This window comes from Podarcis muralis, chromosome 5, assembly GCF_964188315.1.
Source record: "Podarcis muralis chromosome 5, rPodMur119.hap1.1, whole genome shotgun sequence".
NCBI lineage: Eukaryota > Metazoa > Chordata > Lepidosauria > Squamata > Lacertidae > Podarcis > Podarcis muralis.
In genome coordinates, this window is record NC_135659.1 from 51,791,965 (window position 1) to 51,804,707 (window position 12,743).

Sequence of the window (12,743 nt, forward strand, 5' to 3'; positions counted from 1 at the left end):
AGTGATAGTACATGAAAAAGAATTTTTAACACTACCCATTGCTGTGCGCATTTTGGGTGGTTGGTATTCAGTCTCCATGGGGTATTTGACCCCTGGCATTTAACATGAAGCTGGGCCATTTGAGTTGAGGGTCTGAACAAAAGTCAATTCAGGTTTGCTTTCTCCAAGTCACCTTATCTGGAGTTGCATCATCGCAGAAGAAAGAAAAATGAATCGGAATTTGGGTCCCCTTTTTGTAAGACAGTAGAGAAGAGCTTGCACACTTCATTCAGCTCCTTATCTCACTGGCTCAGGCTCAGCCACCCTATCTTCTCCCCATCCACCCTGTTCCCCATGTGCTACAGTTTATAGAGGCATCCTTTCATGCTCTGCCCCCTTCATGACCAACAACCAATTCACTTTTGTTGCCGATGTCTTACAAACTATCTTGGGCGATGCCTTTCCCTACCACAGACAGACAAACAGACACCATGGCTGTCCCTTTTTCGCTGCCTGGCAGTACCACCTGGTCTCTAGCACAATGGCAGAGCTGACCTGGCATGTGACTAGGTGCACCAGGGTGGAAGGCAATTGCCTCCCATCTGTGTCCTCAGTGGCAGCTGTGCCCCTGTGCGTGTTTGGTGCCCTGAAGACTTCCCCTGCCCTGAGCCCTGGCTACGCTCTTTGCAGCCACGTGTGTGGTTCTTGCAGCTTCTTCCCGCTTCAGAGATGGCAATGGGCTGAAGGAACCAGGAATGAGGGGGCAGATATAAGAGCCTGCTAACCCAAACTCTGCATCCCTTCCCAGCCCTGCTCTCATTTTACCATCTTTGGGCATATGCTGAATGTAGACTGGGAAACGGCAATGTAATTTTTGCTGTAAAAAGAGATGGTCCTTGCAAATGCACCAGTCTTGGTCACGTGTGTTTGTGTGTGTGTTCCCCTCATTGAGGATTTAGAGCAGGGGTAACTACCCCTGGCCCAGAGGCCTGATTCAGCCACCTTCCCAAACCACCTTCCCCGCCCCTAATTTTGATAGCAGTGGCAAAAAAGTAGTGCTGGTGTGGATGAAGTAAAGTAGACACAGTACTTGAGTGGTCAGGGAGGGTTCAAGCTCTCTGCTCAGCACCCTGATGGGGATGCACATCTCTCATTCTGTGGCCATCTGATCAATCATTTGATGAGCAGAGATGGGCAATAACCCCCTCTTTCCACATTGATCAGCTGGAGAGGGGAGCTCTGTGTGTGTGTGTGCCAATGTGAGGTGACTGCAGTAACTTTAGGCCACACCCACCATTAGTATGTGGCCCCTGCAGGACTGGCCAGGAATGAATGTGGCCCTTGAACCTCCCCCCCAAAAAGTTTTGTCACCTCTAATTTAGAGGACAGGAGTCTTCTCTTGTTTCATTTTCTCTAACCAAAGCCCGTTTTGTTCTCCACAGCTTCCTGTCTCTTTGGTCTAATTTGCGCTTCTGTCTGAGCTCTCTGTGTAGCCTGGGAAGCCTAGCCATCAAGACGGACAGTGGGCAGCTGGGCGCTCACATCACGGCCCCCAACCATGGCAGAAAAATGCAGTGAGGGGTTGCTGGTGAGTTTGCGGGGAATACGTCAGGTTTGAGTTGGCATATTCTGCCCCCTTGGAATGCAGGGGGGAGGGATCCATGGGTCTCGGTGGTCTGGAGGGGGGTGACGGTGAGGAATTGTTACTTAATTTGTTTGCTGCTTTTCTGCACAAATGTGCCCAAAGCGACGCACTACATGAGTACGCAACAAAGCAGCATTAGCGTAAACAGCTCAGTACCAATTTGTTTCAAATCATAATACAGCAATCTCCACAAAGGAGTCTGTTTCATTAATACTGTACTGTTATAACATAGTGCATTCATTTCAGAATAGGTGGTATAAATCATTAAAGCACAGTATCAATTTATATTATTTATCAGTTGTTAAAGCACATTTAAGCCAGAATTAGATACAATAAAGCTTTCCAGTGCAGCCAGGTTTTCATAAATAATATAGCCAGCAGGCAGTTCCTCAGATGTGTCAAGTGCAGGAAATCGCAGCCCTATATTTTACAGCTATCGGTATAAAAAGGTGTTAGATGCAGATGCATCACAACAATCTTTAGCAGAAGGGCAGTGGATGTAGAGTCCCCAAACTAAGAAAGCACACTTGGCTGCCCTCAGATATCTATGAAAAGTCATATAACTGTTTATCTCTTTGACATCTGATGGGAGGGCATTCCACAGGGCGGGCACAACTACCGAGAAGTCCTCATGCACCTGTCCGTTTCCTCTTCCCCCAAATAGCCTGGGAAGTGGAAGGCAGGATGTGCCCTCCACAGGTGTCTTTTACCAGAGCTAGGCTCTTCGCTTCTCTCATAGGTGGAGTGAAGCTGCTTCCCTTAAAGCCCCCCCACCCCAAGTCATCAAACATTACCAGGGAAACATGTAGAGTTCAGCAGGTGGGAAATGTTAGCCCCCATCCACACCGCTGCGTTGTTTGTGTTTTGGATTTCTACATTTACTGAGAGCGAGGCTCCCAGGAGACGCCTGAAATAGCCTGCACCCCAGCCAGGGGGCACCGTGCCAGTTTCAGGCCTGGAACATGTGGGGGAAGGGGAGTTTGGATAGCTGCAACACACAGACACCAAAGTCCCTTGCATTCCATCCATAGAGATTGCAGGTCTTCTCTACGGCAGCATTTCACAGGCACGTCCATGCATTCCTTTACACATCTCCTCTCATGTGCTGCTTTATATTTTTCCTGCATAAACCATCATTTTGCAAGCACAGAGCACTCAAACCCTGGCATTCGTGCATGCAGCACAGCACTGTATGATCTGTGGCCTGCACACACTATTTTGTCCCGCAACTTTTTCAATCCACACGTCTGCATGTGTATTGGAATTGTTTTTAGATGTTTTAATTGTGCTATTGCTGCTCTGCTTGGTGACCTGTTGGCTCTTTTTGGAGGAATGTCAAGATATACATGTAATAAATAATAATACATCAACGCATGCAAAGACATATATTCATGCACACAGACACACGTGTAAAGGGTTGTGCCCTTTGGGTCACCTCCATTCAACTGAATGTGATTCTGCTGATTAGAAACCAAGTCAGGCCAGCCAGCATTAATCAAAATGAAAGGAGATGATAAACGGGTGAACCACCTGCCCAAGTGCTGTTCAGAGTGGCTGAACCTAGACAGCAAAGGTTATGTGCGAAAACTACTCAGATTCCCATATTTGCCTGGTTGTGGGACATTTTGGACTTTGCACATACCCTTTGCTGTCTAGGTTCAGCACTTGCTGTTAGAAAGCATCCCAGCAGGCCTGCAAATGTGTGCACATGCTTTCACATGCACAGGTACTAAGAGCTCTGCTTCTCTTTTGCTATATTGCAGTGCTCTTTGTGTGAAATGGTATATAATGACTTGCACATCCTTGCTTTCTTCCCTTGACACAACTTTTATACTGTTGCTCAATGCTCTGGCTGCTACTTTTGTTTCTGGAGTCCTTTGTCAATGTTGTTTTGTGCCCTGGGGTGGGGAGAAGAGGGTGTGCGGCGGGGAGAGTCCAGCGTAGCATCGGAATACGACATATATTCCGAGTCAATCTTTAACCAATTCTGGGAGTCAATGTTGTCAAATGGGAAAGAGGATGTTTGCAGAGGCTACTAGGACAAGGGAAGGGGTTGGACTAGTAGGTGATCCTTGGGATCCCTTCCAACTCTATGATGGGAAGGTGAATCAGAAATGCCCCTGCATTTCACCCCACCCAGTCACCTGGCATTGAAGTTTCCTGCTTGCTCTCATGCAGTTTGTGTAGTGTCTCTAGGTCACTGGAGCAGGCACTCGGAGCTTTCTGGCCACAGAGAAGAAGCTAATCCCCTCATTGAGCTGCCTAGACATAATTGAAATAGCAGCATAAACCCATCACCCACTAATCGCCTATCCCAAGACAGTAATAGTATCTCAGAGCCTACAGCTTCTCTTTGAGGTCCAGGGAAAGAATGGGACAGCTCTCTCTGACACTTCTTTTTGATGGGGCTTGATTTGCTAATGTCCACATTCCCCAAAATACCAAATAAACATGACCTTGGCACAGGATGTCCCAGTCTGGGAACCACAAGCATTTCCAAGAAGAGACAAACAAGGGGTGGTGGTGGTGTCAATAGCACATAAAAACCCTGTTGGTCACCTCTCTTACCTCTTTGTGTTCTGTTCTCCATTCCCCAGTTTGTCCTCTTGGGTAGTTCTCTTTCATCTGATGAGCATTGGCGTACTTGTGGTTGCATAGGATTTGCCCTCAGAAGAGAATATTTCCTGGCTTTTTCAAGGATTGTCTGTCACGAAACATAACTTTCATATTGCACAGCATTCAACTATTGTCATAATGCCTATTTCTGATAGGTAGTGCAGAGCAAGACAATTATGTAGTTGTGGGTGGGGGAATAGTTTTGGGCCACTTGCTTCTTTCTGGAGCCACAGTAGCCAAGTCTTGTTCCCCATCTTGTTGCATGTTTACGTGTGTCATGAAATTGGCTCTATCAATAACGGGGGCTCTTTTGGACTGAATCTTTGCAAAATGCCACCTAGGCAGCTGCCCAGTCCCTTTGCTCTATATTGGCTGTGGATTAACATAAAGGCAGTAGAGACTGGGAAGTGTTGTTGACACACAGTGAGATCCAGAAGTGCTAGTGGTAATTAGCCTTGGATGGTCCTTTCCATTCATTTGGCACTCTTTGCCGCCAACATCAGCCAGCAGTGCCTGGGGTTCTGATGTTTGGACGGATCAAATGCCCAGGTATGCCCAGAGGTGCCAACTTTGGTCTATTTACCTCTTACCCAAAGTGACATTGTGTGGCTCAGTCTGACGTTGTGAAAAATTACAGTTTTTCAGCCGGTTGGGGAGATGGAGCAAGCTGGGCACAAAGCCACAAGTGAGATGATTGCATGGGCCAGCGATGTCATTCACCCATAGTGCTAGCATCTATTTTGTGGAATTGATCAGTGTTTCAAGAGCCAGGTTTACAGGTATCTGTGGTGCAATGGGGTTTCTCCATCTGGCCTCTGCCCAGTTCAGTCAGCTACTAGGAAATCTGTGGGTACATAGTATTTCTGTCAATGGGACAGTGTATTTCCTGCTTCTAACGCTCTAGGACTAGGTGAAAGAAGGAACCATTCATTTTAAAACAGGGAGAAGGTGGAAGACAGGCCATTGAGAAGCATCTAGGTCTGTTCAGCCATTGAAGAACTGTGTGTTCATAGTTCTGTATGTGTATATAATGCTCCCCAAAACTGGTGTGGATGTTTCTCCTCAAATTTCCTTGGTATTGGCACTCTGACTCTAGCCCTTCTGAGTATGTGACTCTTAGTCCTAGACTGGCCTTGTTTTTACTTTCCAGGGATGGCAGCAATGCTTGCCTCAAACCCAGAGTTCTATAGAATGTGTAAGAAAAAATGAGGAACAGGATTGTAGCCTCATTCTCTTCTCTTCTCTTCTCTTCTCTTCTCTTCTCTTCTCTTCTCTTCTCTTCTCTTCTCTTTCTTTTCTTTTCTTTTCTTTTCTTCTTTCTTTCTTTCTTTCAAAATTTAAAAAGTACCCATTGCTTTGTGACTTATAGTTTCCACACTCCCCAGAAAGATTGGACTTTTTCTGATAAGGAAATATGAGAAAATGCAAAGAAAATAAATCAGAATGAGCGCTCATTAAATAACCAATGTTGTCTGATCGCCCTACAAGCATCAGGATGAATGTTAAGTGAGCAGGCTGTGTGGAAGCACCCAGCAATTACAGAAAAGAAGCAGAGATGGTAAGACAGGGAACGGTTATGTGTCAGGTGTTAACTCTACCTCTCAGTGCTGTGCTGTGGAGCCAACTTCTGGAGAATTTTGTTTTGGTTCTTTCTGAACAAGGAAGTTTGGGGTGGGAATCCTGATGCTGTATGGCATTCCTACCTCAGAGGGGTTGCTGCAGGCTGGGAAATGCTTTCAAGTGCCTCGGGGAAAGGCAGTATCAACATTTTGGGAGTCCAATGCAGGGGTGAGGGCAAATGTGCCAGCAGGACATTTTTAGATCACTTGGATCCTGCTCCCCCTCCACAAGTTCTGCAAATGGGGCCATCATAGTACAGCTTGCAAACACCAGGATGTGGGCAGGACTTGGACCTGAGAAAAACAGCTCTGTCCTGCTGCTTCCTGAGTCCGGATGGACAAGACCTGGGCTCCAGCCAGCTACAGCATCCCTCCAGGCTGCCTGCAGTGGGATTGGGGCCCAGATAGTAAAGGGGGATGGCTAGTGTGGTAGTAAAGGGGGATCTGCAATAGTGTGTAGTAGACTGCAGTACCTTTAATTCAGCTGGGAACCCTGATTCCCAGGGAGATGTCAGGAGACACAGTGAATCCTGGAGAGGGTACTAAGTAGAGTGAGAGAGAGGATGCTGAGCTCTTGAGGCAGCTTGCCTTTTTCACTGGAATGGGGATCCATTCACAAATCCCATTTGCTGCCCTGACACTGCCTGATGGGGGTGTGTGTGTGTGTGTGTGTGTGTGTGTGTGTGTTTTCTCCCATTGAGGGGGTGGCATTTCCCAACCCCCCAGCAGAAGTCAGTGCCAGACACTCTCTCACTTGCTCGTTTTTAAGGACATTATGTTTTGTCCTTGGATTTGCCATTGCCTTTGTTTGCACAGCAACCCCTGCCAGCGCCTCCTGACTCTTGGGCAGATTCCCTGGCTGCCCGGGGGCTTGCAGCATCTGCTGGGGGATTTTTAGGCAGACTGGGCGGGTAAAGAGGGCAGGGGCGTCCGTGGCATATACTGCAGCGATGACCCGGGCGGTTGTCTTCCACTTAGCTGCGGGGTTCAAGCCTAATGAGGGAATTTTACTTCTGGGTTTCAAGAGATTTAAGCCTGGCTCATGCCTGCCGGCCTCTGGCCAAACCACCCCCGCTGTGGGTGCTGAGCCTTTACTAGGCTGCGGAAGCTCCTCTGGCTGGAATAATAAGGGGGGGAGCAGAAGGAGGGGGGTTGGTGAGGATTTTCTGCCTGAGCAGCCCTGGAGAATTGAGGCCGGGCTGTCAGCGGGGCCTGAGAAAGTCGCCTGAGGATGTATGTGTCTGGCACAGGCCTCTTTCTTTCCCTCCTTACCCACTTCCTTGCCCCATGTTCTCCCCCCAAACCCATGACAGAGACAAGAGCTGCCACCTGTGAATGAGGCAGCTAGATAGGACCCGGTCCCATCCTTTTGAAATGCACCTATCGTATCCTGAGGTGTTATATGTACCTGGCATGGCAGCCCTGTTGCTGATATTCACAGTGTAATCGAGGATAGATAAGGCTCAACTGCATCAAGTTGTCTGTCTGCTCAGGCAAAGGCTTCTGTCACTCCAGCCCCTCAACCCCTCCAGCATGACCTGACACACATATTGAAGCCTTACACCACTCTTTTCAATGGGCTTCTAAGGGGTGCTCTGCTTGATAGAATATTTGTGGGTTTTCTCTCTCTCCCCCCCGCTGATCTGCATCAACTGAGTAGAAATTTAGAGAGAGTTGCTTGAAGCATTATATGTGATGTGCCATAAGATTGCCTAGACTCCAAGTTACCTCTTATCTGTCAGTGTCCCACCAATGTACCTTCATCACACTGGCATTCTAGTCCTTGGGGGTTCTGCAAATATGCTTGGCTGTTGTCAGATGTTTTGGGACTACAACTCCCATCATCCCTAGCTAACAGGACCAGTGGTCAGGGATGATGGGAATTGTAGTCCCAAAACATCTGGAGGGCCAAGTTTGGCCATGCCTGCCATAGAACAAAGAATAACACAGTAGCTAAAATCCCAAGAATCCTAGCTTGCTTAAGAATGTGACCTAAGGACACTTACTGGAAAATAAGCTCCACTGAACATAATTGCATTGACTTTTGTGTAAGCATGCATATGATTGCACTGTATTTTTTTAAAAAATTGTGTTCAGGGAAGATGACCACCATATTTGAATTGCTAATAATAAAGAGTCTATGGTTTGAAATATACAGGGATTTCCATACATCTTGACTTTTAAATATTAGAAACTTTGTTAGAATTTATTTTTTTCCTTTCTCACTGGCAGGTTTTCCTCTGATAGATACCTGCTGCCATGCTGGTGGTGTTACTTTTAAGTAATGGCTTTTCAGCTTGCAAGATTGCAGAGAAAAAAAGTTTTGCAAAAACCTTAAAAAATATTTTCCAGCCAAGTACGGACTCTGTTCACATAGGATTATGCAAACTTTATTTTAATTGAGAAACTGTGGCATGTTGCTTGCAGAATGTGGGAATTTTAGTGCACAATTATTGATTCAAATCATGCTCTCGTCTCAGTTCTTGTTCACCTCTGTTTGATGGTGATGGTAGAGAATGGAGTATTTGCCAGTGCTGAAGAACCAGATGTTCCAGCGCCACTATGCCTGAGTTTTCTTTCTTTCTTTCTTTCTTTCTTTCTTTCTTTCTTTCTTTCTTTCTTTCTTTCTTTAGTTGTGTGTGTGTGTGTGTGTGTGTGTGTGTGTGTGTGTGTGTTACAAAACAAACAGACAAAGAGGGACAGGTACAGCTATTGTCTCCAGTTTCAATTTGTAGTCTTTTTCACAGTTCATTTACATTTAGTGAGAGACACCTTTGTCATAGACATCTTCCTTTTGGGGGAAATGGGAGAGGGGATGCCTGCGTTTTCTGATGTTGCATGCTCAAGGTGTATTTAAGTGCAGAAAGCCAGCATCCTTGGTGCCTCTCCTTCCTTTGACATGCTTTTTATAAGCAAATGCATATCCTCCTATCCCTGCAGTTACATTGATTTGGATAATAAATGGACTGCACTGGAATAGTAGTTTCCATTAATGTTGGTCTCTCCATCCCCCAGGATAGAACACGCATTGAACAGCATTGAACTCACACATTCTTCTTCTTTGAACTTCAAATTTTGAAGTTGTCTGAAAACACTGGTAGCTTGAAGATACTACTTTCACACTTTTCCTCACATGGGAGACCTGGAACAGAAAAAAGGGAAGCTTTCCTTCCTGATTAAAGCAAAATAATTCTTTAGGATTAAGGAGGGAAAGCATCCTGGGCGTATTGAACAACTTCAAGCTGATCACGGTTTCTAATGGTCTGATACATGAGTGGAATATGTTTTAAGATATATAGATCTGTCTTGGCTTATTTTGGTATAAACTTCCACTGCCAGGTTTCTCCCAGAGAAGTTAAAACATGTAAAAATAAATAAGGTAATTAGATCTGTTTCTATTGGTTTAGCAAGCTGCCCTTCAAATCATGCTAAAACCTTCATCTGCCTGAGAAGAGTGTTGTATTATTTCCAGTGGTTGCATGTTTCTTTACCACACAAAAGTTGGTCTAATAAAAGGTTTCACCTTTGGGCTATGCTCACGTCTAACTCACCTTCTAAGAAGCTTGACTGAATATAGTTGCACATATGTGCGTTATCTAATCTCCATATACCGTATACAATTTTGAATCAGCATATTTAATCCTCCTAAGATGCTCCATATATTATCAACAGTGTTGGATTGGATCCAGGCTCAGTTCTGTTTAGAATAGACCCATTTAAATCAATGGGACTAAATCTTCTAATACTAACTGAATATACAAACGTACTGTAGTTCTTTGGATTTTTGCTTTAATAGGGCTATTTCTTAGTGGGAGTTTTCCAATAAAGAACCAGTGGTTAAGTACAGTTTACATAAAACAGCCATAGGCAACTATAGCCACCCCCTGTTCTATGCCCCCAGCACCTGATAATTGGAAGCTTGCTGCCTCTAAACATGGGGGCCTCTATTTTTAGTTATTTTTCTAAAAGGCACTGTATAGCTCCTATTCCCAATGAATTTTTCCAGCTCTTGGATTTTGTTTTTTAAAAAAACATTTACAGTTGTAGCCACAATCATATCTTGTGAAAATGGTTTCTATAAGTTAATTGTACATTAAGGCTGACATCCTATACCTCCCTAGGACTAAGCCCCACTGAACTGAGTAGAACTTACTTCTGAGTAAATATGCATAGGATTGCTCTGTAACTTGTACTTTCTGACGAACACTTCAGGGAGCAAGTCCTTCTAATACACTTTGCCAAAAGTTTTGTATCTTGTAACGGCAATGAAATGTCACTGAACTGAAATTGAACAAAGGTTTCTAATCTTCTAATCCTTTGTCCACAAGAGGTTACACAGACAAAAGGTTCCATAGCAGCCAAACTTGTTGACCGATTTGTATTTGCTGCTTACCATTGAATTCTATGTTGCTGTGTTGGGCGTGGGTTGAATGTTTGAGCATCTTCTGGTCTGACTTTCACAGTGGTTCAGGAAGGCTGCGATTCACAGGTTGGGATATGTTTGGGTTTTAAGTTTTGATCTTGCAGAGCATTGCTGGCTGCTTTACTAAAGCTACATGAGAAATGGGAAACTCTTCTTTTTGTTGAAAGGAAGTGTCCCAAGACCTGTCATCAACTGCAGTTGTGGGAGTTCCCGTACATTCAGAAAAGCTGTTGCATAAGTTTATTCACTTATTTCAGTTGGTTTCACATCCACGAAGTGGTAACACCGACTGGATGTTAGAGAATGAGATATAGAGATATGAGATATAGAGAATTGTTAGAGAATGAGATATATGCATGACGGGTGGTGGGGCTCACCTCACCTCAGTTGCATTGTTGCTGGTTCCTGGGAGGTAGAGGGTGAGGGATGCGGCGGCGAGCTTATTTTATACTAGAAATGGCATGCCCCTCTATTGTCCCTCTCAGTGTTATAGGTGAAATTATGGCCCCACACATACACAGTGAGGAATGTACCCATACCCCATCTGTCTGTAATGGAATATATAGTACTCGTTTGCAGCTATTGACTTGGAAGTTATTACCACCTCTCCCCCATTCACACTGTACAACAGAAATGGTAGGAGCCTTTACTGTCCCTTTTTAAGAGGATGGGTGAAGTTATGGCCAGATTTTCAGTTCACAGCATTCACCTGCATTCTGAGTAATTCATTGGAAGCCTGGCCGTAACAAAATGTCAACTGAAGTTATATGCCCATCTGTTTAGATTCTTTTACTCAGTTGTGTGACCAATTTTTATTTTATTTGTTTTAAGATTCGTACCCATCTTTACCTTTTCATAAAACACGTGATGGCTAATGTATTAAAAATATAAAACATATACGTTTTAAAAACGTGTAAAATTACAGAAACAATTTCTGGGGTGGGGTTGGGGAAGCAAAACAAAATCTCATAATAAGCATGGTGAAGGCTTCCTAGAACAAAAAAAGTATCTAAAAGAGTGGAAAATAAAAAGAGGGTGAATGAAATATCCTAGGGAACAGCAATCCACATTGTGGGTGCCATGGCAGAAAAGGCCCTTTCTTTTGTTTCCACCTGCTGTACTTCTGAAGATGAGAGGCCACGAGGAACAGGATCTCCCACTGAACATAGAAGCTGGGTGGGTTCTTATGGGAGGAGGCAGTCCTTTAGATATCTGTGAGTGCAGCCCAAATCCCCACCCCTCTGGCAGGGCTGTGCAGAGCAGCAGAGCCACAGCAGCATCCACAGCACAGCTGCTCACAGTGGTGGCAGCACACATATGGATGGGGGGGGGGCATGGAGGAGGATTGAGCCTGATACCATCAGGTGGTGGCAGCAAGACCAGCTCAAGATCCAGCAGATTCTGGGCCAGTGCAGCTCCACTACCTCCCTGCTCTTGGAACACCCAGGTTCTGGGGATTTCAACTAGCCACTGCTGGTGCAGACACTGCCAGTGGGCAGTTACTCCAGTGGAAGGCAAGCTCAGGCTCCACTCTATCCAACCACGCCATGGCCAGGCCCAAGAGGGGTTTGGATTGCTGTGTAAGCTCCAAACCATCAATAGCTTTAAAGGCAATAATCAGCCCTTTGGATTGTGCCTGGAAGCAAACTAGCACCCAGTGTACTTTGTACAAAAGAGGAGTTGCATGTCCCGAATAAACCAGCACCTGTTAAGTCTAGCTCCTGCATTTTGAACTTCCACCAGATGTTTCCAGGTAGTTCTGTGCATGCATTCCATTTATCCAGTATAGATGCAACTAAGGCTGTGGCCAGATTTATTCCCTTCCTGTTCTCATCTGGAAATCTCCTTGTCCGTAGGAGTCTTTGGTCAGGACCTGTTGTCATCCTTCATATGCTGAGCCTGAGAATAAATATGTGCCTAGGAATTTAAAACACTTCCAAAACTTGCTCCCACTCTTCCTTGGTTCCTGCAGGTGTATGTATTCTTGTCGTGGACACAACTGAGAAACTGGGAGTAAGAAGGGCATGTCAGTAACTCTGACCTGCTTTAAGGTGATATACCAGTGGGGGTCAGGAGAAGAGATGTGCAAATCCCTTGGTATGAAGTGGGTGGGTGTGTTGTTGTGAATGCATGGAAACCAAAAGGTGCAAGCTGTGTGTGTGTGTGTGTGTGTGTGTGTGTGTGTGTGTGTGTGTACGTGTGTGTGTACACAGGGGAATCGTTCTAAACAATTGAGCTAAGTCTGCAACTGAAAGAATCTTTTGTGGAGAGTTTCAGTGTACATTCGTTTAGTCTTTATACATGTTCATCGGCAGATAATACACCTGAGCACACCCCGTTGAACCTGTAGTAGGCCACTGCAACACCCACCAACACCCCAAAGATGTCCAGAGACAGGTACGTGGCCCTGTAACACAGTTATTGCGATGTAGATTGACACAGTACATGATGTGACTTTAAG

At 45.3% G+C, this 12,743-nt stretch overlaps 1 protein-coding gene across 2 annotated transcripts in view; it reads left to right on the forward strand.

Moving 5' to 3' along the window:
- SLC6A9 (solute carrier family 6 member 9) overlaps positions 1-12,743 on the forward strand; it is a 55,332-nt gene that overhangs the window by 7,092 nt on the left and 35,497 nt on the right. Inside the window, exon 2 of one of the 2 annotated variants that reach the window (XM_028733730.2) lies at positions 1,422-1,567. The exons of the other annotated variant lie outside the window; for it this stretch is intronic. Within the exon in view, the coding sequence (XP_028589563.2) occupies positions 1,538-1,567 (30 nt within the window). The 5' untranslated portion in view covers positions 1,422-1,537. The remainder of the gene's footprint in view (positions 1-1,421; positions 1,568-12,743) is intronic. 2 annotated transcript variants of the gene reach the window in all.